This window comes from Vicugna pacos, chromosome 4 (genome assembly GCF_048564905.1).
Source record: "Vicugna pacos chromosome 4, VicPac4, whole genome shotgun sequence".
Classification (NCBI taxonomy): domain Eukaryota; kingdom Metazoa; phylum Chordata; class Mammalia; order Artiodactyla; family Camelidae; genus Vicugna; species Vicugna pacos.
The window spans coordinates 2,651,704-2,678,567 of record NC_132990.1 but is presented as its reverse complement, the minus strand read 5'-3'; the positions used below and the strand labels follow the sequence as shown (position 1 = coordinate 2,678,567).

Sequence of the window (26,864 nt, the reverse complement as noted above, 5' to 3'; positions counted from 1 at the left end):
CCTACTCCGCGGGACAGCCAGAGAGGGAAGACAGGATGCTGTTTGCACAGCTGAAACCATCCAATTAAAGCTGACAACTGCCTGGGGCCACGCCAGAAAGCGGGAGAGCCAGCAGCCCTCAGGAGGCACAGAGAAGGGGTTCTGTGGACGGGCGGCCTGGGCGCCTCCCAGAGAGGCCGAGTCAGTACTCCAGTCCCATCCGCCCCAAGCAAGGTCCCAGTGATGCCTCCGGGCACCGCCCTCGGCACCCACGTCACTGCTGCTGCCATTCCACCACAGCTTACAGAGCTGGGCTGTCACCCCACTGAGCCACCAGCTCCCCGTCTGTAAAATGGCTTACTTCCCTTCCTCACACAGCCTCCGTGAGGATTTCACGAAGTACACAGAGCCCAGCCCGGGACGCATGGCCCATCACGGGGGCCGGTGGACTCACACAGGTGACCTTCCTGTAGATCTGGGCAGCGTTCTGGCACTCGGAGTAGGGGTACTCTGAGGTGGCCATCTCGAGCATGCACATCCCGAAGGCGTACACGTCCACAGACTCATCGTAGTGCTCCTCATACATCTCCGGCGCCATGAACTCGGGGGTGCCTGTGCCCAGGAGCAAAAGATGCAGGGGTCAGCGGTCACTGGGCCACAGAGTCCCTTGGGCTCTCAGAGCCCCGTGCCTCCTCCCCCATCCACATGCCAGAGCTAGCTCCTCGCCTTTAGTCCCGGAATCCACGATTCAAACAAGATTTTGCTCTGCTGACAGAAGTTCCCCACAATTCCCCCTGGAGCCTAACTGCAGGTCAGGTCAGCTCACAGCACCAACCCGTGACTACAGAGCTGGGAGACCATTACTTCCCACGAGACAGGGTCTCTGCCGGAAATGACCCTGAGCACACCCCTCCTGGCCACCAGCCCGGATAACCTAGAGCAGACATCACCACGGTGCTACTTAAATTGCAAACACCTAGACCAGTCCCAATGTCCATCACGCAGCACAGTGACTGTCTCCCCTGAAGATGACTGCCTGGGGACAAAGGGCAGGTGCCATTCACCTGGCAGGTACCAGCGAGGTGTTATGGTGAGAACTGCTCATCGATTCTAAGCACAAGGGATTTTAAAATAACACTTATTCTGAACTTTTAAGGACATGGGAGACTTATAATAGGCTGAATAAAACAGACCGCACATGCATGCTGACCACCCCGTATAAAACAATGAGTTAAAATGACTTGTCTAGGAGGTGGGGTTACACCTGATTTTTTTCCTTCAGTTACACTTGTCTGGGTTTTTTACATTTTTCTGTGACGAACACTTGCTTTAAAAACCTTTTATTAAAGTTGGTCCAGCTGAGCATCTGTCAACTGAATGAGAAGGACAAGGGCCATCGACTTCAAAAAGGCTACTTTTAACTTCTCCATCTTTGTTGACTTTTGGAAGAGTCTCAAAATGTTCCAGTTGTTTAAAAAACCAGATGCAAAATGGCACAAACCATTGTGTTAAAAAGCGTGGGGGGTGGGGGGTCTGGGATGCAGGTAGATTAAGGGTAATTTTAATTTTTTTCATTTGTTAGTAGTTTAAATTTAAGATGCATTATATGTTTAACATTTTGGGTTTAAAAATGGGGCAAACAAGAATCTATGTTACAATTAACGGACATGCATAAAGAATTCTGGAAGATTCCATCAGAAATAATGAAGAGCAGAAAGAGGACAGGCATTCAAGGGAAGTTACACTGGGAATTTTTCATCCTTTTGGGTTTTTGAACCACATGACTGTACTGAAAATTTTCTGCACGCGGCCATATCCATCCACAGAAAAAACAGGGAGAAGGGATCCTCAGGGCTGCTCGCAAGAAGCTGGGAGCTGAGCCGGCCCGGGCGGAACCCCCACTCACCTAGTCAGGGCTCCCATTCATCCACCTCGGTCACTTCTGAAACCCCTGAGAACCAGGAATGCTGCTTTGCAAGAAACACCCCAAAGCCTCCAGATGTCCTGGCATTGCAGGAGTGGGGGTGGGCGGCAGGGGTGGAGGGGGCCCAGCTCCAGGCTGGGATGGTGGGGGATGCCACTTTGGCACATGTGCTTGGACCACGGACCCACCTGAACCTTCTCTTTCCTTACAATGCAGCCATTTAAATCTAAACATTAAGAAGAATGTGTGCGTGGTGGTGCACATACACACACGTGTCCAGTGACCTCTGGGCACACCTCCTCTGCACCACAGCTCCACATCCCCCACATCCCAGCCTCTGGGCCGTGAACACCTACAGGATGGACTGCGCCCACTCCACCTCCACCCACTCAGGGCTCTACCAACACAAACACAGTGAGAACATGCCATGATGGCGTCAGATCCAAGAGGCCCTCGGGGACAAACCCTACAAGGGTCATGTAACCTATAGCTGTGTGCCCATGGACACAGCACTGACCATGAGGACACTGCCCAGACACTAAGGATCTTCTCACCCCACCCATCCACCTCCAAGTTTGCTCGGCTGGCACAGAGCCCCCAAGGCCCCTTTCAGCAGGGGAGCACCTGGGAGGCTGCCACCACCAGATGTCTCAAATGGGCCACGTCTTACCTGCACAAAACCTAACGGCTGCGCCCAGGATGGGTGCCCATCAGCTGCCCCCACAGGTACCTGGACACAGCATGGAGGGGAAAGCCTCTTCACAGGCCTGGGGGAGCCCCTCACCTGACCACAGACCCCCACTCAGCTGATGGCCCCTTGCTGAGGACGGGACCATGCGGCCCAGGGCCTGTGGAGACACGCTGGCCAGCCCCCACTCACGGTGAGTGCAGAGTTTCCTGGGCTCCAGCCGAGCCAAGGCTGGAGTGACCGGGGACCCCTCCAGAGTCAGGCACCCTGTGTGGGGCTCAGGGCCCACTGTGCTGGCTGCAAACACCCACCTGTCACATCACCCAGCAACTAGAAAGCCTGTTTCCAAGAGGAGAAAGAGCTGCTGGCCAGAGAAACCCTGGAGGGCTCTGCCAGGTGCCCCACTTCCAAGGCCAAATCTGCAAAACCTGCCTGGACTCCTCCAGCAGCTCAGAGGCCCGCGGGGTGCACCCCCCACAGTCCTGGCCCCCTCAGCCAGGCCCTCACCCGCTCCACCCATTTCTCAGAAACGGAACTGAGGCCTGGGTCGCCCCGTACCCCACCACACAGCTCCCCTGGGCAGCCAAAGGCCCCATGTCCACAGGGCATCCCCAGCGGCCACCCCGCCCTAGGTGTCACATTCTGAACCCACTACCCTGCCACAGAAGTTTCCAGATTCCCAGTGGTTTCGTTTTCCAGAAACACGTCAAGTTCTGTCTCCAACCATACAGCAAAACCATGAACTCGCAAAGCCCTGAATCACTCTCTCAACCTGTGTCCGTGGGAAGAAGCCCGCACGCAGGGCCTCGGTTAGCAGCAGCGCCTCGCCTCTCCCAGCTCCACCCAACCCCACCTAACCCACGCTGCTGGAGCCACAGCCTGGAGCCACCGGACCCCGCAGCACCTGTGAACGGCTGCCCCAGAGCCCCTCCAAGCACTCTGTCTGCAAAGCCCATGGGAGGCCCCCGCCCAGGTCTGGTGGGGACACAGTGCCCACTGTGTACCAGGACCCCGCCTGGAGCTGGCACACGAGACGCAGACCCCATCTCAGAAAACCAGCATCCACACTGAATCCCTCAGACCCCCATGCTCACTCTGTGCCCCCAAACTATCCCACGGGCTCCCTTCTGTGAACCTCCAAGCCTGTGGCTCCCTCCCCACCCCACAGCCCTCTGCCATCCAGACCCCCTTGCCACTCCCAATACCCACAGCAGCCACAGCCCCTCAGGTGCCAGCCAGCCTCACCACCAGACCCAGATAGCTAAGAAGGTCACGTGCAGGGCTGCAGGGCTCACACCCAGGGCTGCAGCCAGCAGGGAGGTGCAGGGAGGCGCAGGGAGGGAGAGCAGCGCACCTCACTCTTGGAGGACGGTGACCTGGGGCACGCAGGGGCCCTGGGGCACAGGGGCACAGAGAGAAGGTCTTACCTATGACACTCTTGGCAAAGGATGCTCTCTTGAGGGTGGCCAGGCCCAAGTCGCCGATCTTCACAGACCCCGTGGGCCCAGTGATGAAGATGTTGTCGCACTTGAGGTCCCGGTGGATGATGGGGGGCGTCCTGGTGTGCAGGAACAGCAGGCCCTTCAGGATCTGCCGGCACCAGCTGCGCAGGACCTTGGGCTTCATCACCTTGAACCGCTTCAGGTACCTGAGGGTGGGGGTGCGGCTCACCGACGGCTCGTGTGGGGAAGGGGCGTCCAAGGGCTGGGGGTCGTGCATTTATCACCCCAATAGGGCTACTTCTGAGAGAGGACTGCCCCAAGCCGAGGGAGGCATGGCACCCCAGCCATCACGACTCCTGCACCCTGGGCCAAGCCCACCCCGAGGCCCCGGCTGGCTGGCTGGGTGGCACGCTCACGTCTTCAGTGTCCCCGAGGTCATCAGCTCGGTCACCAGCACGATGCACCGCTTCCCCCTGGCACTGGACTCCCAGAAGTCATAGAAGCGCACGATGTTGGGGTGCTGCAGCCCCTTCAGCATCTCGGCCTCCTCCTTGAAGCGCTGCCTCTCCAGTTTGGTGAGCTTCCGGTCCTAGAGAGAAACACACACAGGCTGAGAGGGACTCTGCCCGGCCGCTCCCTCAGCTCCTCACACAGCGCGCACAGCAGAGGGGAAGCACTGGACATCCGGGGTCGAGGGACGTCTGACCCAGTCCTGAGTCCTTCCCGTCCACCCATAGAGAGCAGAGCAGTCCGCCGACCTAGAGAGTAGCACAAGCCACTCCTGATTCTCCAACCTCTGTGACATCAGACCCTGCAGCCTCATCGACCCCCAGGGAGCCCCTCCCTGCACGGTGAGCTCAGCAAAAAGGTCCCCGGGAGCCAGCGACATCTTGAAAACCCATGCTCCGAAACACTCATGAGCTTTTCCCCTAAAAACACCTCTGAGGCCTTCCTCCCTCCACGCCCACTTACTGAGCATTGTTAAAAGAAAGACGCATCCATTTACTTCTAATTTACACACAACTTTGAGGACATGTTCACGACCACAGCAGATGAGAATCTGAAAACTAGGAGACACTGACAAGAAACAAGAAGCGTCAGCAGAGAAGGAAAAGCAGGGCCGCAGCCAAGCCCACATCGGGGCTGGAGGACACAGCAGACACACCTTCTGGGGCCTGGGAACACGTGGGAGCACCGACCTGGACTTTAAGTTTAAATGGGGAACTGCAACCACACCATGACGGTGCTAGGAGCCAGCTGTGTGGTACCTGTCGCCCACACCTGTCCTCCAGCCACATCTCAGGAGGAAGACCACCGACACCCTCAGCACATCCCAACATCCCAAGAGCCTTCCCTGCCCCCGCCCACCTGCTCCAGCATCCCCCTGACCTCCATCCATCACCAACCCTGCCCCCTGCCTCGTCCCACCCCTGCCACCTGGATCCCAGCCCCTCCCCTTCCAAAAACCCCCCAAAGCGTTCCCACCACAGAGCGCTCAGAACAACCCCAAGAGCTCTGTTGTTTTCAAATTCACCTCATGGATGAACCCTACCTCTACGAGAGACGCAGGAGCTGAGAACCGGGGGGCAATGGGAACATTCTACGTGGTAACAGAGGACAAGGGTTACACCATGGCATGCACCTGTCAGAGCCTGTCGGCATGTACACTTCTCTCCCAGCCCGAGCGTGTGTCCCCAGCGTCACCTCCATCCCAGGCCCACCGGCCCACAGAGCCCACACCTGCACCCTCCCACCAGGAGGAATCTCAGAAGGAAACATAAATGCAAATGAGCACGAAACGGTGAGTTTTGAGAAGCTCCAGGAAGTCAGAAGTGGGAAAATTTGGACAGACGGAGGGAGAAATTAGAGCTGAAAGGAAACAGACCAAGACCCCTCAAGTCCTTTGAAGGACAGCAGACACCGAGCCAGACTGCAACCAGTCGACAGAGAAGGGGGCCCTGGGACTGTGACAAGGTCACCCGGTTAAGGAGCCCCATCCCACGTGGCACTGCACGCACTGCGCATCCTCCCTCCCGCCAGCCCCACCCCCACAAACCCTCCGTCAGCCGCGTCGTGCACAGGTGGGACTGACGGCATGATCACCAACAGAACAAAGAAACACCGAGGCTGATCCCAGAAAAGCAAATCATTCAGGGACAAAAGGAACTTTCAAAAAATCTAGTTCATGTCCTCAGGAGGTTCCAAGATGCTGACACACATAAATAAGAGGAAGCTTCTACCTAAATAGGAACAATCAAGGAAGAGCTTCGGCAAATTAAAGCTCCATATTTTAAAAAGAAGATACTCTGTAATGCAGTGAAACATTAAACACCAGAAGCTACCTACCCCTTAACCAAGACAATAACACGGAAATGCGTTCTGCTCATCAAAAATGATTTGTTTGGGGGGGAGGGAGGGAGGGAGGAATGAATAGATGGAGCACAGGGGATTTTTAGGGCAATGAAGTTATTCCGTATGACACTATAGAGGTGGCTACGTGTCATTATGCATCTGTCAAAACCCACAGAATGCACAACATCAAGAGTGAACCCTAATGTAAACCATGGACTTTGGTTGATAATAATGTGACCATGTTGGTTCATCGATTGTACCAAATATGCCACACTGACAAGGGATGTTGAGGGTAGGGGAGTACATATGTGTGGGTGGGGAGGCCTATGTGGGAACTCTATTTTCTGCTCAGTTCTGCTGTGAAACTGAAACTGCTCTAAAAGAATAAAATCTATTAAAAAAAAGAAAAAAGAAATAAATAAAAATAAATGAAAAAAAAAGATTTGTTTAAGAAAATAGTTCAAGCCACCAACTGGGAGAAGCTACTGTCAACACATATATCTGACATGAGACTCACATCCAGAATACAGACAGAGCTCCTGTACCTCAGTTATAAAGACACGAACAGAGAAGCCACCGGAGAAGATGCACACGTGGCCGACGAGCACTTGAAAACATGCTCAGCATCATGAGCCACCAGGAAAATGCCAATCACAACCCCAGGGCACCACTTCACACCCACCAGAAGGGCTAAAATGAAAAGAGGGATCATTGCGACCACGGGGCGGTCCAGACCAGCTGAGTCCTCTGGGCACACGTCTGCTGGAAGAGCAAGCCTCCGAGAGCCCCCGGCAGGTTCACGCACACTCTAGGTCCAGCCACTCCCCTCCAGGTACCCACCCCAAGACAAGGGACTGAGAACAGCTCCACCTGTAATATCTCCGAAACGCAGAACTAACGTGTGAGGCTGAAACCAGAACAAGTGTTCGCCTCTAGGGCCGGGGGAGACGCAGGAGCTGAGAACCGGGGGGCAATGGGAACATTCTACGAGGTAACAGAGGACAAGGGTTACACCATGGCACGCACCTGTCAGTGCCTGTCGGCATGTACACTTAAGATCTGTTTCATTATATGTAAGTTATACTTCAGTTTTTCAAATGTAAAAAATTAAATGAAAGCAGCATCAGAAAACTGAATGAGAGAAATGGAAGAAAAACATCCAGAGGCATGAAAGAATGAGCTGGAAGCCCTACCAACAGGGAACAGGAGTTAAAAGAGGAGAGAACAGATCAAGGAGAAAGGGGAACAGCATCTCCTGCGTGAAAGGAGAACTATTTAGAATAAAGGCATGTGCTGCGGCCAGAACCCACCTCCAGCCTCATTCCAGCAAAATTCAGGCTCCCAAGGACAGAGAGCAAGTCTTACCCGCCGAGGAACACCCAGGCAGGCACCCTGGCTCACCAGCAACGCTGGCAACATCTTCAAAGTGCCGACTCAGATCTGGATTTATACAACCAGCCAGACAACATCAAACCATGAGGCCCAAAGACTCGTTCTCAGATACCTGAGAACCCAAAGGTCGCTTCCCAGAACCCCAGGTGAATCAGCTACTGGAAGAAGCGTTTTTGCAGAACACGCAACAACACAGAAGGGGCCTTGGCAAAGCCAACCCCACTGGCCTGCGAGAGGGGACTGAGCTCGGCTGCACTGCGTGAAGGAGGCCAGGAAGGCCCCCGCTGTGCCCCGCTGTGCCCCTCCCAGCCCCAGCAGCCAGCCAGCTCTGGGCAAGGACATTTCCGCTGCAGTTCCCCTCCAGTGGTCTAGTCACTGATCCTAGAGGAAACTCACAGGATTACTTATAGTCATAAAAAAATTGTTTTTGTCAGTGTTTCAGCATCAACCAACAGCAAAGTAAAAGATTTGATTACAGTTTCAGAGCAAAAGGTTCATGTTTTAAGTACCGTAACTGACAAAACCTGAGAGGGAGAGGGAAGTGCCCTGCTGATGCTTCAGTCTTTGTTTTTAGATACCGGTTAGGTTCAAGTATAACACAAGTCAGATCTCTAACGACGGTGCTTCTTGGAGCTGGGCTGGGCGTGAGGGTGGGAGGCAACAGACCTCATTTTATGTTCTGAGCCACGGGGCTATTTTTAACTAGGTGACACACTGCTTGATAATTTAAAAGGTCAGCTGGCATGTCCTCAGAGCACTGCCCAGATCTGCCTGCAGTGTGCTGCCCAGTGTCCCCTCTCAGAGCTGGTCGGGGTCCTTGTCATTGTTTGCTGATCACTGGTTCACCCAGTTACATCAGTGACTCCATGAAGTCAGGACCACCCCAGTGACTGGTGCGTCATCACTGTTTGTGGGGTGGATTTAGTAACTGATGTGCTCGGGGCTCGGGGTCGTGAACCAGGGTAGGAAGAGAGCGTCTGATCCCTTCAAGACCCCCAAATCCTGCCAGCATCAGGTGCTGAGGTCTGGTGTTGAGGGGGTGGGCTCTGGCTGCTCACACAGTATCACTGTGGGACAGTTCACCCCAACCAGAGAGGGACGTGAGGTCACTTAGACCAGGACCCCTCCCACCCGGTCCCTGGTGCTGGGTAAATTAGTGGCTCCTGTTTCCCCAAAGATGATAAGAGTCAGTCAGATTATAAAGGATAAGAGCATTTTCGGACAATGCTGGCTTTTGTCTCCTATAGGGAAAAGGCTATTCATGGCACCTCTAAGCGGGGGCAGGGAGGACGGGTGGCCAAGGGGGTCAGAGGAGAAAAGCCTTGGGTCTGACAGACCTTCCCATGACAATCACGGTCACCAGCTCCACCCTGGCGGCTCTCAGGGGATTCGGTGGCTCCTCTCACCAGGCAAAGCCCAACCAACTCCATAAGGAGCAAGGCTGCCTGGTGACCCCATGTCCAGCCAGGGGAAGGCAGGGTCCACACACTCAGAGCAGAGTGGGACGTGAGCAACTGTCGGAGAGTGCCCAGAACAAGCACAGCCGGAGTCCTGGGCTTGACAACCCGGGCCTCCCTCCAACCCCATGTGCTCATACAGCAAAACAAAAGCAAGCCTCAAGGGTCTTTGTTGGGAACAGTCCCATGTACAGGGCATCACCCAGGCCAGGGGCTCCAGGGACAGAGTGAGCCCGGAAGGGGGCGGGGGTGGGGGTGGGGGTTCCCTGGCCCTGCCCAGTGTTCTCTGCACACTCTAGGCCCCAGATGCCCCGGTGGGAAAAACGTTCCCAGGTCCGGAGGATCTGACCCAGGCTCCCGCTGCTGCAGAGCTGGCACCCTCCTCGCTGTCCTTTCATCCTGAAGTGCAGAGCCTGGGGTTCAGGGGTGGCGATGCACAGGGAGCAGGGATGTCAGTAGAGAGGGTCCTGCTCTATCCCCTGACTCTTGCTTCCAGCAGGGGCCCATGTGCCTCACTCAGTCACCAGAGGATCACTGAGGCTCTGGGCATGCAGGAAACGGCTGTGGACAACCTCGGGGGGTACAGGGTGGCAGGCAGATAAACACACAATTACACTGTGCCGAAAATCAGAGCAAAGGGCTAGGCTGGAGGCACCCCTGGGCCAAAGGAACACCCCCGTGGCCTGGGAAGAAGAGGCAGGGCAGGGGTCCCAGGAGGAAGCATCCTATGTGAGGGTGTGGGGTCCCAGGGAGAGTGGGCTGACTGTGGTTTATTTCAGCACAGGGGCCGCTGGCTGCAGGGGCAGTAGGCAGGGGCTGGGCTGCCCCGAGGCAGGTGGCTCAGTCAGGCTGTCCTAACCTCTCTTAAAAGCTGAGCTCCCACCAGGGCAGCAAAGGAGAGCCTTGGAGAGAGGGCGATATCTCACACTTTGGGTTGTGATCTGCTCGCTCTAGTATTCACTGCAGTTTTAAAAATAAATTCACTTCTTTTAAACCCAAGTATTCTCCTTAGCCTCATCTAAGCCTTAAAATATGTGAAATCACAGGGGAGGGGGTGTATGCTTTTTCTAATTCACATTTAAAACATAGACATCTTGGGGAGGGTGTAGCTCAAGTGGTAGCACGCATGCCTAGCTCGCCCGAGGTCCTGGGTTCAATCCCCAGTGCCTCCTCTAAAAATAAACCAACCTAATTACCTCCCCACCGCAGCCCCCCCCCCCCCGCCAAAATAAAATAATTAAATAATACAATAATGAAATATTTTAAAAAGTAAAAAACAAAATTAAGGCATCAGAGAGGATGTACTGTAGCTCACACCTCTCCATTCTTCGATCACAGAATAAAGCTTTCCTTTGCTTCTAAAAAAAATTAATTAAAAAAATAATATAATATAAAGGCATCATTATTAAAATGAAAAGTCCTCCCACTGCTACCACATGAGATGTGCTCCCCACACCTGAGGGAGCACAGACCCAATGCGGAAGGGTCCGTGGAGCCACAGAAACAGGAAGATCTCCCTGGGGACAGACCGAGAGTCAAATCTCAGCGGACAGACGGGCCAGCGAAGATCAGGCGCTCCGACACTCCCATCGCCTTTGTCATGGGTGCCAGCAAGGCTGCGACTCCCTGGGGAGGAAACGTGACCGTCATTCTCCAGCCCCTCGCTGCTTTTGTAAATATAACCATCTTCTTTATGGAGGGAGGTTTAGGTGCACAAATGACTCAAAACTAACATTGTTGAGGGGGCTTTGTTCTTTTAAGGCCACTGGGCCACTGCCTTTCCCACAAAAGACAGAGCCACCAGCCGCCAGCCCCCACTGAGCCCTGCCCCATCTGCCACCTACAGGACGAGGTGCCCTCACCACACGGGATCTGGGGTCAAGCCGCAAGTTTAAGTAGCTGTAAAGGATGCCACCTCCGGCATGTTGTAAACACTGCCACTACTTTAATGGTTGATGACATGGTTCCCATGGAATCTGATGGTCTCCCCAGCTGTAGTATAAAAATATGCAAGTAAAAGCATCTCTAGCACAGTCTGGATTCTCATTTCCACTCCACAGACCTAATATAACACAGTTTTTTCCTGAAAGCCTTTATTGATCACCTGATCACTCTTGTATGTCATAAAATGAGGCGTGCTGGAATTTAGGAGTTTTTGGTTCCTGTGGTCATACGGCTTTGAGAGACAAACATTTTCCTTCTGCATTGAGGTGTTGTTACAAAACAGTCCACGGCTGATCAAACAGGTAACAAACGTGACTGAACACGCACCTGTTACAGAGCCGGGTGGAGCCTTTTCCCAATCACTACACACATCCTCCATGGGTGAACCTTGTCACCAGGCTGAGGCCGGGCCAGCATCAGTCCTGCTCACGTCAGCCAGCAGGTGGGGTGCGGGAGCAGCTACGGTCCCTGCCCAGAGCGGTTCTTCAGGCCTGGCTGGCAGCCCCACCAGGGCCCCCTCCAGTTCTATGGACGCAGCAGGGTGCGTCACCTCGTCTGTGGCAGCCCCGTCCCCTTACTGGGGTCTGGTGTCATTTTTGACTCTGGAAAGGGTCAGAGGTAAAGTCCAGGGTGGGCGGGGGGTGCCCCCTGCCTACCTTTAGGAAGGCCCTGTCCCTGGCACAAGCACAGTGGGTCAGTTTCGGGACAGGCCCTTTGTGCTGGGCACCCCAGGGTGGAGGCCTCTGCTCCATACCCCACCCCAGGCTCTGGGTCGTGGGCAGCTAAGGCCCCCACCCACCATCCTCATCAAAGGACACAGACACAGGGCCATCGTAAGAAGCCAGCGGGAGCTGTCACCACTTGGTAGGGACAGGCAGAGGAAAGGAGCCAAACAGAGGAAGAGGACCAGATGCAGGACAAGGGACAGCTCTGAGACAGCAGACAGGCTGCGGGTAGGCGGCACCTGAGGGGGGACAAAGCCACAGGCCACCCGCATCCCCAGGGGCAGGAGCTCGCTGGGCAGGCCCAAGCCCCCCACCTCACAAAACCTTTCAGGGGGCCTCAGCTGCCACGTGGGCCACAGACGGATCTGTTCACTCTGCAGACGGTCCCCAGGTGGTGAAAGACGGCCATGGCCGAGACGCGCTGCCTCTGGACACGGCCGCTCTCAGGCAGGCCTCCCTGACAAGCCCTAGGGCAGTCAGTCCGCCACGGTCCAGCTCGCACCTCCTGGGCGAGCCGTGGGGTCTTTACAGCCCTGGCCTCACTCCCCTCCCGACAGTGGAAAAGGACAGAGGTCTTGGGGGGGGGGGATGGGTACCAAACTCAGGTCAGTTCTGTCCCGGAAGCAGGGAGAACAGGGCACGGGGCCACCGGGCCAGTGGGGCAAGGCAAACCAGGAGGCGGGGGCAGCAGAGCCACACAGGACAATGGCAACCGGGGCCGGGGGAGCTTTGCGTTTCTCGGGGGAATGCCTGCTCTAACCCTGGGACCCGGGGCCAGGGCAGTGGCTCAGCTTGGTGTGAAATGCAAACAGGAGGCTCCTGAGCATGGGAGCTAACAAGAGACATCCCCCCGGCCACTCCCTGCTCTGGCCCCGGCTCCCTCACCACCCCACAACCAGGAGCACTTGCCTGAGGTGGCCCCAAGGCCCAGCTGGCAGGGGCTGGGCAGCAGCCACCCCCTGCACCTGACCACACCACATGTCTGGTTTCTAGGAAGGGCAGGTCCCTGCAGGGACACCTAAAGATAGATGTGGATGCACCACTGACACGGGTCAGCCAGGATGAACATTCCCCACCAAGGACAGCGCCTGTGGACAGGGGCAGGGCAGGGCAGCCAGCACTGCCCAGTACCAGGGCCAGGCTACGGACCGATCACCCCTGTGGGGCCTCCTCATTGGCTCCACTTCCTGTACCTGTACCTTCCAGTCGACTCTGTGACTGGGTCACCCTAGGGTAGCAGCGGGGTGCAGGGTCCCAGTGACAACCTGCTGAATGCTATGGACACTCCCCCAGAAAGTGGACCCCTCCCCCACCCCTCCAACCCCAGGAACACCCAGATCCACAGCTCTGGCTGCTCAGGAGCAGAGAAGAGGGAGGACCCGATGCCCCCTACTGCAGAGGGCCCCATCCAGCCAGGCCCTCTATGCCCCACCTGAGAAAAAGCTGGTCTGGACTCATTCCTCTCCTGTCCAGACGCCCCAACTAATCCAACCAACAGAGGTAAGATGACCTCATGGGCCAGGCTGCAGGGGCTTTGGCCACCGATGGCCTCAGGCTAGTGTCTGCTGAGTGAACGTGCTCCCGGGCCTGGACACCCATGATGTCCCTCTGGGCCAGGCACTGAGCTGGGGTACAGGGCACGGGTCGGGGCTGTCCCTCTGGGCCAGAAGCTATGCCAGGGTACAGGACAGGAAGCTGGGGCTGTCCCTCTGGGCCAGGCACTGAGCCAGAGTAAAGGGTAGGGGGCTGTCCCTCTGGGCCAGGTGCCGCACCAGGAAAGCACTGACGGATGGACCAGCACATGTGACCAAGGCCACAGAGGACCACAGAGGCTCAGGGCAGCCTGGAGTGAAGGAAAGCCCAGTGGCTCCCATCTGCCCCAATCCTGTGAACGGACTCCTTGGTTCCTCCCCAAGTTGGCATCAAGTGCCCTGGAGCCACAAACAAGACCAGACAGCAGGCGCACAGGGCACGTGCATGTGAAATGAGCAGAAGGTCTGAGTCCGACTCCTGCAGAGAGCAGGGAGCCCCCCACATTCAGTGCATTACCCCCTAGAGCCATGCGGCCCAGGCCAACGGCTATGAGCCACGTGTGGCTATGAGCACCTGACAAGCGGCTGGTCCAAACTGAGATGTAACCTAAGTGTAAGACACACAGTAGATTCCTAAGACATAGTCTTTCTTAAAAGGAATTTAATGTCTCGTTAATAAGCTTCTATTAATCACAGCTAACCCTTGAACAGCACATGGGTTAGAAGCGCTGATCCTCCCCACAGTTGAAAATCCGCATACAGCTTCACAGTCGGCCCCCCGTCTCCACAGTTCTGCATCCACAGATGCAGCTAACCGCAGATCATGCAGTACTGCGGTACGTATTTATTGAAAAAACTCCATGTATTAAGTGGACCCACGCAGTTCAAACCTGTGATGTTTCAAGGTCACCCTTACATGTTAAAAAGACAATATTTTTTTACGTACTGGGTTAAGGAAAACATATTATTAAAATTAACTCTAGGAGGGAGAGCATAGCTCAGGTGGCAGAGCACATGCTTAGCATGTACAAGGTCCTGGGTTCAATCCCCAGTACCTCCTCTAAAATAAATAAATAAATAAACCTAATTGCCTCCCCTGCTTCAGAAAAAAAGAAATTATTTTTAATACAATAAATTAAAAATATAATTAATTCTACCTGTTCTTTTTATACTTTTAATGAACTTATATTAAATATTAAGTATGACACATATGGCTCACAATACATTTCCAGGGGACAGTCCCACCTTCTAGCATCAACACCGTGCAGTGGACCAGATGCTGAAGAAATGCTGCATGGAGCTTCCGCAGGCCCTGTCAGGAACGGAGGCCTCAGCGAACGCCCAGGCCTCAGTCTAGTCCCCTCAGAAGGGCTAAATGCTAGAAAATGGACAAAACGGAACAGGGCAGCCCTTAAAAAGGCTGAAGCGTGGCTTTGAATCAGCTCAATTTCAGACTAGAGTAACATGATCTCATCTGATTATAACTGCCTTCTGAGGGCAAAAGTAAACCTTCTCTAGAGGAAGACAAAATCACCCACAATTTCCCTCAAATATCTCCATTTAAGTTTTCAACATCTCAATCAAAAATGGCCAGGCAGACCAGGAGACAACACCAGATGACAGAAAATCAAGAGGACAAAAAAAAAAGATAGTGGCAATGAACTCTCAGAGGATCCAAATATTGTAGTTATTAGACACAGACATTAAAATCCTGGTTAGTGTGGTCAAGGAAATAGTGAGACAGAGAATTTCAAGACAACTAAAATCTATGGACATACAGGAAAGAGGCTCTTTTAGAAACTCTTAGAACACAGTGGAAAGGTCCAACCTATCAGTAAAAGGGATTCTGGAAGAAGAAGGCATAAAGAATGAAACAAAAGCAATATGCATAAAATAACAGCCTAAAGTTTTCCAAAACTGAAACAAAAAATCTAGACATAGATTCAATAAGTACTATAAACCTTATGAAAATTAAGTACGAGGAAAATCACACCACAGCAAATGCAGCCAAATAAAATTCCTGAAAACCAAGCATACAGGAAAATCTCAGACACAAATCACAAAAGGCAGGCAGGGATGGGGAGACAGAGTTCAATGTTCCAAGACCCCTGCCTTGCCCAGGATGTGGCAGAACTTCAAGTTCTTGTCAAGCTCTGGTAATCAAGGATACGTGGTGCAATCTCCAGTGGAACCACTAAGAACCTTAAAAAGAATGCGCAGAAAACTCTCTAAGTTCAAACTGTAAACTGCCCAAAGCCCAGAGTTCTAAGATTGGCTCGTTCAATTACAAGGTGGACACGCCTGAATCCACACCTCAGCTGTTAAAATTACCACTACGTGGGTACGTAAGTATGCAATGAAATAATGACCAAGAATTACAAATACATAGTGAAACAAAGTAAAATGAAATAACAGGTGAAGCAAACACGCCAGCCCAATTCCCCTGCTCTGTCATCCTCCATCCTGCCCTCCTCAGTTATCCAGCCCTACAGCCCAGGTCTCCCTGAGAGCCTGCCTGCAAAAGCACGACCATCCTTGCCGCGGCCTCAGTCACCCATGGGAAGATGATACAACCTTCTTCCCAAGGTCACAGCAGAATCCCAAAGCCAACGCAGAGCCAGTGCTCAGCGGAGCTGCTTTCTGCAGGAGGGTTTGTTCTCCAGGTGACGGTAAAGTCACCTCCCCATTTCACCCCTGAGACCCACAGATGCAGGCGGGGTGAGTAGATGGAGTTCAGTGTTCCAAGACCCCTGCCTCGCCCAGGATGCGGCACCCCACAGGATGTCTGGCATCCCGCAGGGCCTCCTCTGCCTCCACCTGCTATGGGACTCACCTCCATCGGGCAGGAGCAGCCCTGAGGCCTGGGAGCGAATCTCTGAGGTCTGATCCCTGCGCACTCCGGGTGGGGAGAGCTGAGGCAGGGAGTCTCTCTCCTTGTCGCTTACATCCTGACGGGTGAAGCAATGCCTCCACCCCATCCACGCCTGCATCAGGCAAACGTTTACCAACAGTCACGACCTGCTGGACAGCCCCGGAAGGTGACCTAAGACCAAACCTCTGCCCTTGGTGTTCAACCCTATGAGCCAGGCAGCCTGGTGCTGCCCCCATTTTACAGAGGGAAGCTGAGGCTCAGGGAAGCTGACCACCTCTGCAAGCAGCAGGTCTGAATGTGATGCCTGGCCACCTTGGCTCCCACTGCCTCCAGATGTGTGCAGGCTCCCAGGAGCAGAAGCACAGTTGACACGGGTGAAACATGGCTGTGGAAGACAGGCAGACCTCAGTCGGAGTGGCATCACTCCGGGTGGGGAGGCGTGAAAGAATCCAGGACCCAGGCACACACAGAGAGCAGAGCGAGCCCTCACCCTCTCCAGGGCTGCTCCGCAGACAGCCAAGTCCTGCTCACACCCCTCGCCGGCCAGCCCGCCCCAGACAGCACCCACGCTGGGGCAGGCACCACAGCCACCAGCACCAGGATCATGTGGCACCTGGCCTCCCCACACCCACCCAGCGGCACTCCCTCCAGGGTCTCTACACCCTGGCCGCAGGGGCACAAACAGCTCCTCCTTCCCGCACACCCCACGGTTCTCGCCAAATCCACAGGCAGGAGCATCACCGCGTGGGGAGGTGGCACTTAGCAGGGACAGCTGGGGTGCCACTCCCCATGAGGGACACTGCATGGAGCAGCCAGCAGGTCAGCCACCTGGCCATGAGGCCTGCCCACCCCAGGAGCGTGGGTCGGGCCCCGACTCGACCTGACTCGGCCATCCCACAGCACAACTCCCCTCCCCATCAGAGCCCAGAGCATTGAGAAAGTGACCGGGGTCTTCAGTGGCCTTCAGCTCCCCTCATTCCTCAGGCCACGCTGGGACTCCTCCCCTGCAGGGCACCCATGACTCCCCAGGCCAGGGCCAGGGCTCAGGCATCATGTGATGCACATGAACTAGCCCCATCAGCTTCCTTGCCCTTGACATGGGGAAACACTTTGTGTGGTCCAGCTGCGCAGGAATTGCCTAAGACAGGTGCAGATACTCGGCCAAGGTAAACCACAGGACACACCCAACACGCTGGCTCACAGCCTCCTCTGCTGGGATCACCAGCAGCTCGTAACTCTTTGCAAACCAGTTGTGCCGACCATCCGACCCCTGAGCCAGGAAAGAGCCTGGGGAGGGTGCCCTGCAATGCCAGTGGGCAGCGGTGACTTCCAATGCTCGCAGCACCCTCACTGGGCTGCCACACAGCCATGCACCCAGCTCCCCCTAACACAGGTTTTGCTCTCTCTGGGGGCACAGCTCTCTCCCCCGGGCTGCTGCTTGTCAGCAACGCCCCCCAAACCCTGCAGGTCTCCCCAGGCATCTGAGCAGCTGCGGGAAGTGCCCGGCTCCACCGAACCGCACGTGTGTGACAGTGCACATGCAGCACACAGGCAGAACCGGCCGGGACACATGCGGGAGAGAGCAGTCACACTCGGATCAGTGCCAGGAGTCGGGTGTTGCTTCCCTAGGAAAACCTATTTCCTCGATGGTTTTCAAACCATCTCTCAGGAGAATACCACGTAAGAGGTGGCAGACAACGTTAACACGGAAACTCCGTCTTCAGACACAGCGTGCCACCCAGCAGGCAAGTGGCCCAAGAAGCGCGCCCACAGCCCGCACCGAGTCCGCGGCACCCACCTGGGACCCGCACAGGGAAGCCGTCCACAGCCACGCCGCCTGTGGACAGGTATTTATAACTGTGAGAAACAGCCGGACATCCCAGGACGGGCCTGGCGGCGGTGACGCAGCCCCTGGGGTCCACGGGGCAGTTACAGACCCCACCCGCTGAGGATAGTGGTGAGACGGGCAAGGGCAGAAAGCACTGGGCTGGGGTTTAATAAAATTAAACAGTGAGCTCGAAACAGCCAGCAAGACGGGGGCTGCATTCCGGGAGGGGGGCATGGGGACTTTTCTCCTTCCTTTCCTCTGTTTCCCCAGTTCTCTGCAACCTGTTGGATGTGGCGAAGCTAAAGACAGAGTGCACTCTCTGGCTGTACCCCAGGCCGTGTCTGGGCAGCGGCCGGGCTCACCGCGAGGCTGTTTTCCTCCCCAGAGTCAGGTTACCATGGCGTTTATTTCAAGGGCTCCCTTTGGCGGCTGTTCTATAAACGGCTTTGGGTTTGCACCAAACACACTCACTGGGGAAAGAATTCCTGATTCTGTAAAACCCACAAACCCTGAATGCTTCTCCCTGTTGGGCTCCATCTCCTCCAGCGGGCGAAGAGGAGGGATGGGCCCGATCCCCCCCCCGCTGAGCGTGCACTGAGCACTTACTGTGCGCTGCATAATAGGAGACACGGCCCTCCGCGGGAGCTGGGGGCAGGGAGGGGGCCCTGCCTGTGGGGGCGGCAACCGAGGTCCCCCCAGAGGCCCGGACAGGTCTGACCCCTAGGTCTGCACTTGGGACTCGAGCCAAGACTGAGGGTGTGAGAAGATGAAAGCACAGGAGACTCCTGATAATAACTCAGGGTGGGATGAGGTTTGTCCGTGTACTTTCTGGCCTCTTTGGGATTTCCATGATGGTAAGTTAGAAATAGCAACACTGGGGTGTTCTTGCCCTCAGTCAGCACGAGTGGCCTTGCCTCAGATTTGGACACCCCGGGCAGGACACTGCCAGGAAGACCTGGCCAGGCACGGGCATCGTGGGCAATGCCATGGCCTCCTGCAAGATGCCACCTTGGCAGATGAAGAGATGGAGGGTGCGGGAGCACCCCCTAAAGAAATGGGCCCCACACATTAGGGGAAGAAGCTGACCCCAGACATCATGCCATCCACATGGGCCTTGGGGGGACAGGATGATACCTGAGAAGACACCCAGCAGAGACGCCCAAGACAACTCTGATGGCATCAGTGTCCCCATCTGTAAAATGGGTCCTGGGCAGCATCGCAGGAACTTGCAGCATGAGGCTCCACACGGGGCTGGGTTGGTGCCCAAAATCAATCACCCCAGGTGCTCCCAATGAACAGGCCGAGGCTAAGGGGCTTCAGTCAGGCCCCTTCAGACAACTCTTGCTGTCCAGAGCCACTGCCCGAAGCCCCCCATACAACCTGTGGACCCCATGACCTGCTGCCCCAGAGGCTGCTCAAAGGAGCCAGCGTCTCTGGCCAAGTCCACAGAATCCAGTGGGGAAGGGCCTGCACCTACACAGCCACAGGGTGGCTCTCGGGCCTGTGCCCCCCAGAGCAGAGGCTGCTGTGAACGCTGCCCCCAGCTCTGTCTGTGTAGCGCTCACGCAAAGAGTAAAAGTCAAAACCGAAGATAAAATAAAATCTATCTGCAGTGCCAAAAATACCTCCCCACGGGATGAGGGAGCAGGCATCAGCTTCCACAGCAGCAACTGTTGCTATGGATACAGGGCTCATGCCAGCAGGGGGTGGGGACAGGGATGGGGGAGGGGCGAGTGGGGGAGGGGAGTGCAGAGATGGGGTGGGGGGCTGAGATGTGGACAGAGATGGGGGCTGAGGGGGGCAGAGATGGGGAGGAAACAGAGATGAGGGAGTGGGGACAGAGACAGGGAAGGAACAGAGAGGTGCCAGCAGGCGGCAGGAGAGATGGGCTGGTCAGCTGGAAGAAGGCACCTGGCCCTCATGCCCCCTGTCACTGGTGAAGCTGATCTGCAAATTCAGATTCTGGGGAGGGGGCCACTAAATGGTACTATCTGTACCAGAACGGGAGGAGGGAAAGGGGTCTCCCACAAACAGGAACACACATCTGGTCTGAGCCTGACAAGTGCAAGACACTCCCCCGGGGAGGCCCGATTCCTGACACTGACTCCCTTCCCCTAACACTGCCACCTCTGGGGGCTGACGTCACCCTCAGGCTGTGGCGAGCAGCAGGACGGCCCTTCAATCCTGCCCACCCCTCGGCCAAGCCCCCCAGCACCCCCAGGAGGAGGCCCGGGGGAAGGGCCAGAGGACAGCTGGCCACGTCCTCCCCCGTCCGCCCTCCCTGCCCGCCGTGGAGACCCCAGCCCTGCGAGGTCCCGCCCGCCACGTAAGGTCCACTCGGCCCCGGGACACTCACGGCTCTGTGATGTGGGCATGTGGGCCACCACCCCCAGAGCCAGGGCTGAGCTGTGCCCTGACCAGGAGGCAGGATGGCTTCCTGTCACGACTGTAACAAGCTGCCACCACTGCAGTCCAAACAGCATGTTTATTCTCTCAAAGTTCTGGGGGCCAGAAGCGAGAAGGCAGCCTCACAAGCGGAGTCAAGGTGTCGCTGGTAGCACTGCTTCCTTCTGGGGCCCAGTGGAGGATCCACCCCCTCGTCCACTGTCTACAGGCCGCGCGTTCCTCAGCACATGGCCTCACCCTCCACCTTCCCTCATCTTGTCCCGTGGGACCCTCCAGCCACCTTATAAGGACCCAAGTGATGACCTGGGCCTACCTGGATAACCCAGGATCATCTCCCATCTCAGGGTCCTCAACCCAACCGCATCCACAAAGTCCCTCCAGCCACACAGTAAGCATATTCACAGGAAGCCTCCATCATCCGGCTTCCCACACCCCTCCCACTGTAGGGTCCCCTCCAACCTTCCCTGAGATCGGCTGTCAACCAGCTTCACGGCTGACCTTAAGGTGGCAACACCATCTCTTTAAATACGCCTTTTCCTTCTCTAAATAAAGAAGGAAGCCCCACATGGGCCACCTTTCATCTGCATCCTGGCTATCACTCCCCGGGGGGCCCATCTGTCCATGATGCCGTGCCTACGACCCCTCCTGGCTCCACACCTTCCAGTGGGCCACACCCTGCCCGCCAGGCCTGCTGTCCCCTCAACCCAGGTTCACATCACAAGCCAAGCTCAGCAAAGCATGCTCAAGGCTCCCGGCAGTGCCCCCGACCCTGGTCAGACTGGCTGGCCCCCTTCCCACAGCCCCAGGCACTGGGGGCTCCAGTCTGGCCCCCTGCCCAGCAGGGTGTTGGGTGCTCTGAGCGGCAGACAGGAATCCCAGGCAGAGGCGGCCCCCAGGCAGCACAGCCTTCGTGGGCCTCAGTCCTCATACCCCCCGAGGGTAAGCCAAACTCCTGGGGCTACAGCCAGGACTCGGTGACACGCAGAGGGACACACGGCAGCACGGCGCCTTAGTGAGCTTCAGGACATCACTGCCGCAGCTGCTCAGACGCAAGGTCTTCTGAAACCCTCAGAATTCAACCTCCACCACACAGCAGCTACCCCCGGGCCCACCCAGGAGAAAACACAGCAGAAACCCTTTGTTGAGAGACCTGTTCAGCCGTGGAACACCCACCCCCACCCGCAGCACAGGGGCCCACCAGCAGTTTCTGCCACCCCGCCCCCAGGGAGAAAGCCTTCATTACCAGAAGCCTGGGGGCGGCAAGGCTGCCTCAGAGGGCTTGTGATTCCCACGGAAGCGCCCACAGGGCAGGCAGGCCTCTCCTCTGGCACACAAACCCAAGATCTCACACACACACACGCACACGCACACTCACACACACAAACCCGAGGCCAGCAAAGCCTGATGGTGCGTCTTCACTGCACACGCAAACTGGATAAGCAACAGCCGGTGGCGGGGAAGCCAGAGTCAGGCGCCACTGTAGCCACGTGCAGGCCACGAGGGAAGGACCATGGGAACAAGACCAAAGGAACAGGGCCATGGGGGCAGGATCGTGGGGGCAGGGGCACGGGGGCAGAACCACAGGAGCAGGGCCGTGGCGGGCAGGAACACCATGTGCCTGTGGCAGCCCAGCCAAGCCCCCCAGGGCCCAACAGTGCTGGCCAGCCACTGACCCCTCTGCTAAACAGTCAGGCACCCCAGTTCCTCTGAGGTCCTCCCCAGGACATGGGACCAAGGATTTGTCCCAAGTCACGTCTGAAGGGCAAGACCCCACTGTGACCTCTGCCCTGGCCAGCAGCACTCACAGAGGCCCAGCCAGGCTCCAGGTGGAAAGTTGGCTACGCTGCCTCCGCTCTGCCTTGCCAGACAGAGAACACAAAGGGCCTGCCTCAAAAATGCATCCATAAACTGCTCCAGGAAGCAGCCAGCAGGGCCAGAATGTTCGAGTCACCATCTTGCTCCCCTCCAGGAACAGAGCAGGCCTTTGTTTTTAATCATCGCCGTCATCAAATATTTACAGAGGCTGACAGACATCTCAGGCAGGCCAGCCATGAGCCAAACACCACGCTTCCCAGGACACAGGAGGTGCAGGTGAGTAGGCGGGGCGCTGAGAGGAGTGAGGCTTCCTGCAGGGCAGCCACTGCTGTCTCAGGCTGCAGCAAGCACGCCCACCAGGGCTCTGAGGCCCTGCTGTCTGGACACCGAGCCCAGGGCATGCTGCCGCCACACTGTCCCACTGCAAGCAGCACACACGAGCAGGCTGGAGGGCTCTCCACACGCAGGCATCCCAGGAAGCCAAGAGCATGGGCGTGAGAGGGCACCCACTCCAGCCCAGGCAAGCAGGGGCCTAGCGCTGCTGAGGACCCGGGAGAGCGCATCCCTGGGTCCCCACGCCCACCTCAGCCAATCCGTTACAGTCCAGACTGGAAACCGCCCAAGTGTCTGTCCGCAGACCCACAGACGCTTACACAGGAGAAGAGGGACCGGCTGCTGATTGGTGCCGCCAGGTCTGAGTCCCAGAGGACACGCTGACGTGCAACGACAGCAGACACAAAAGGCTGAACACACACTGTGTGATCCACATGCAAGAAATTCTAGGGCAGGCAGGCGAGCTACAGGACAGAAAGCAGGACAACAGGACCCAAGGCCGGGGGTTACAGCTCACAGGTCGCAGGCCGCCCTGCTGGGTGGGCTCCCAGCGCCCTGACCTGCCATGGGGGTGGGCTCCAGCAGCTTCACCTCCAAAATCACAAAGCAATGCCCGCCTCTACCATTCAGTGTTTTCTTTGCCTTCACTTTCAAGGAATACCAGTCATCTCTTTTTTTTTTGAAAAACTTTCACTGTTTATTTCCACCCGCTTATGTTTCATTTTCTTTTGAGCTGATAGCTTTCAACATGTTTTGCCATTTCCCCTCTGCTCATCCTGTCCTCTCCGAAGCATGCTTAGCTGAGTTTATTCACTTCCCCGTCTCCTCTTCAACCTTTTCACAAATGGCAAACACAGTCCTCTGTGCAAACCTCGCCTCGGACAGAGCCAGGTCTGCAGCCACAGCATCCCCACCGCAGCCTGGGTAGGCTGCCTGTGGACCCCAAAATGTGCACTGGTCCTACTGGTACCCCAGGGGTGCTGTCCAGGGGGCATTAACCTCAAACCTGCAAAGGCAACTAAGCAAGACGGGAGGGGGCAGGCAAGCCCCCCGAGGCTGGGCCCCAAACCCCAGGAGGCAGTGGAGGTAGGGAAGGTGGGTTCACTTGGCCTTTAGAATCCTCTTTTAGAATCCAATTCAAGATTCTAAAGGCTAGGAATCCCACTCATAGTCAGGGCCACTGAGGCCTGGGAGCACCCCTACCTCATGCCCTCCACTGCCCCCAGGAGCCAGCCCCCTCTGCGTGAGTCCAAATCACAGCAGCACACCTGTGTGAACAGAGGAGCCTCGGGGTTCCCCACCACCCCATGGTAAAACCAGAAACCCCAGCCGTCTCGCCCGGGCGGCCCAAGACACCCGGGGAGGCCCCCCTCCCCACACAACACAGCGCCTACTCCCCTCCACGCAGTGGCTCCCCTTTGCCTGAGGGTCTCCTCTCCACCGCCACCCACACAAGGCCAAGTCCAGGCCCCATGCCCTCAACTCAAAGTCCCCACCTGGACCCCTCAGGGGCAGCTGTCCCGGGGCAGAACCGCCCCAGAGAGTCTGTCCGTAAGGAAATGTGAGGAAGCTTTCCAAAGGACAGACGGCCACCACCGAGGGCAGCTTTTGTTCCCCTAGGAGCCCAACAGTCCAGGCGACCACGCCAACCCCTCCATCGTGCAGGGGCGGCACTGGGGAGGAGAGGCCAGCCCGCCCACAGCAAATGCTAGGGCGGCTCATACGCACGTGTCACAGCGCACAGCCAGGGTGAGGCGGGGGCCGCCTGTCCCCAGGGCCAGAAAACACGTGACACCGAGACTGTTCCACAGGGTCCACTAGAACCAGCCCACTCTGGCTGTGGCCAACCAGACCCAGACCTCCAAGGACCTGCTCCCAACTGGGAGCATAGGACGGCCCCAGTGACCCGGGAGGATGGGGCGGGCCTCAGACGCCGGGGGGCGTCTTCAACAGTGGCAGGGGACCGTCTCACTGCGGATAACCAACGAGCCTGCAGTCCTGTAAGCTGATCACTGGCATTCTGCAAAAAAGCTACAGCATTTCCAAATTCCAAGCACGTGTGGGCCCCCACCACACTCAGGAAGACACCTGGCGCCTGCATCCCTGCCCTGCTCCCCATCTTTTCCTCTGCCCTTCAAGTTTGCAAAGCTTCTTCCAAAAAAGCTGAATTCACTCTCCCACTTGAACCCTGTAATTAAAAAAGAAGAAATGCCTGGCAACCTGTCGGGGCAGATGTCAGTGGATTGCTGCTGGCCAACACAGCAAGATGACTTCCCGGCTTGAAGACACAGCACGGCAGCCACCTTCCTTCTGGGGAGCCCCAGGGACCCCAAGTGCAGCCAGGCTGCACCCCATAGGGCACAGGGGGAGGCACCCTGACGGTCTGGTCCTAACCTGGAGGTGAGAGGGATGTCCAAACACCTGCACCCAGCTAGGGGCAGGGCTGGGGGTGAGCGTACCCTGCACTCACCCCCCGGGGGACAGGGGAGGTCCACCCCTGCAGTGGGCTCTTGCCAAAGCTGGAGGTGGGAGCTACAGGTCCTGCGGTGATTCACCATCACTGCACACGTTAGCACAAACGCTACAAGTATGACTCTGCAAAATACAAGAACATCAAAAAGAGACAAGGACACGTACCAGAGTGAAAACTGCTATGTCAGAGGAAGGAAATTTGGGGCAGTTTTCTGTCAGGTTTCAGCATCTGTCATGTCTCTCACCTTCCTCGGAATTTATGTAGTTGGAACCATCGCCCCCAAAACCCCACAAGCCATCGTCTACCACCCCCCCATCCTCACCACCCCCACTCACTCGGGTGCAGTGCTAGCACAGTGGGGGGACTCTGCCCTCCCCTCCCCCGCCACCGCAGCCCGGGGTAAACGGTCCCCTGGACGTCTGGGTCCTCCTGACAGCAAGTCCCACTGCAAAGTCCCCCTTCTCCTGACCCTGGGGCTCAGGAGAGCTTGAGACTGTTGGGGTTCCCCTAGCTAAGTGCAAGACCTGGAAGGATCAACCATTCAACTTAAAAACAAGCTGGGTCATTCCTGTTCAGGTGCAGGAAGGAAGGAGGCCGGGCAGCCCTGAGCCCTGGAGCAATCTACGCCTGCAGTCCAGCCTCCTGGCAGGGTGCCCAAGTGACTTGGTTCAGGTCCTGCCTCTGCCACCAACTGCCCATTGGGAGGCGGATTAACGTGATCAGCTTTGTCTTTCCAAAGGGTCTGGATGATTCTGGCAGGATCGTTCCAGGATGCTGCAGTCATGGATCAAAGGTCGTGGGGGCAGCAGAGTGACCCCCTTGCAGAATCTGTTCTTCACCACCGACAGTGGACTCACCTCGGCCTAGAGAGCCCAGTCAACGTCACCTGCAGGGGGCCAACCCACCCTGTGCCTGTGAGCGACACCAGCACCACCCATGGGGCACCAGCGCCGGAAACACAGCTCCAGTGCAGTCGTGTGGGAACACCTGCCAACTCAGAATGCAGCCTCCATTGGAGAAAAAGGCAGTGCTGCAAAAGATTCAGCAATGAGGATACTTAAAAGGTGGAAGGACTGTTCTATATTAAAACTGACATGACAACCAGATGCAGCGCATGAACCAACTGACTGGATCCTGGATCCAAACAGGAAAACCATTAGGAATGCAACTGGGAGGCACGGTCCACGTCAGACACATGGCTGACAACATCCAAGTTAGATCTGAATGTAACACAGCTGTGGCTTTGTAGGAAAATGTCCTCTCTCCTATAAAAAACATGGGCTGAAGTATTCAGGGCAAGGTGCAAATGGGCCAGAATAAAACATGCACAAAGATACAGAGATAAAGCTAATGTGGCAAAATGTTAACCCCTAGTAACCCCATCCTTCCTGTCCAAGTTTTCCAAAATAAAAAGTTCGTAGGGAAATGAAAACTAAATTGCTGGCAGAGAGGAGAAAGCTAGAGAAAGAGGGAAGGAGGGAGGATGGGGCTGGCAGGTGGAGAGCTGGGAGGTCACAGGATCCCGGCCCCAGACGCCTGGAGGTGGGAGGGTGGAGGAGCAGGAAGTGGAAGCCCCTGGAGGCATCCAGGAGTATGTGGGTTGTTCTGTTCTAAAGCCAGGCCCAGGCAGAGGAGGGCCTCATTGCACTTGGGCACCAACAAGACCTTGGGGGGACAAAGTAACCAAGACAGACACAGGCAG

General features: G+C 56.4%; 1 protein-coding gene across 6 annotated transcripts in view; it reads right to left on the bottom strand.

Moving 5' to 3' along the window:
* Window positions 1-26,864, bottom strand: part of WNK2 (WNK lysine deficient protein kinase 2) — a 116,580-nt gene that overhangs the window by 78,338 nt on the left and 11,378 nt on the right. For all 6 annotated transcript variants that reach the window (XM_072959117.1, XM_072959118.1, XM_072959121.1 and 3 more), the window contains exons 3-5: window positions 4,450-4,622; window positions 4,019-4,239; window positions 434-591 (exon numbers count right to left, since the gene is read on the bottom strand). In XM_072959117.1, the coding sequence (XP_072815218.1) occupies window positions 434-591; window positions 4,019-4,239; window positions 4,450-4,622 (552 nt within the window). The remainder of the gene's footprint in view (window positions 1-433; window positions 592-4,018; window positions 4,240-4,449; window positions 4,623-26,864) is intronic.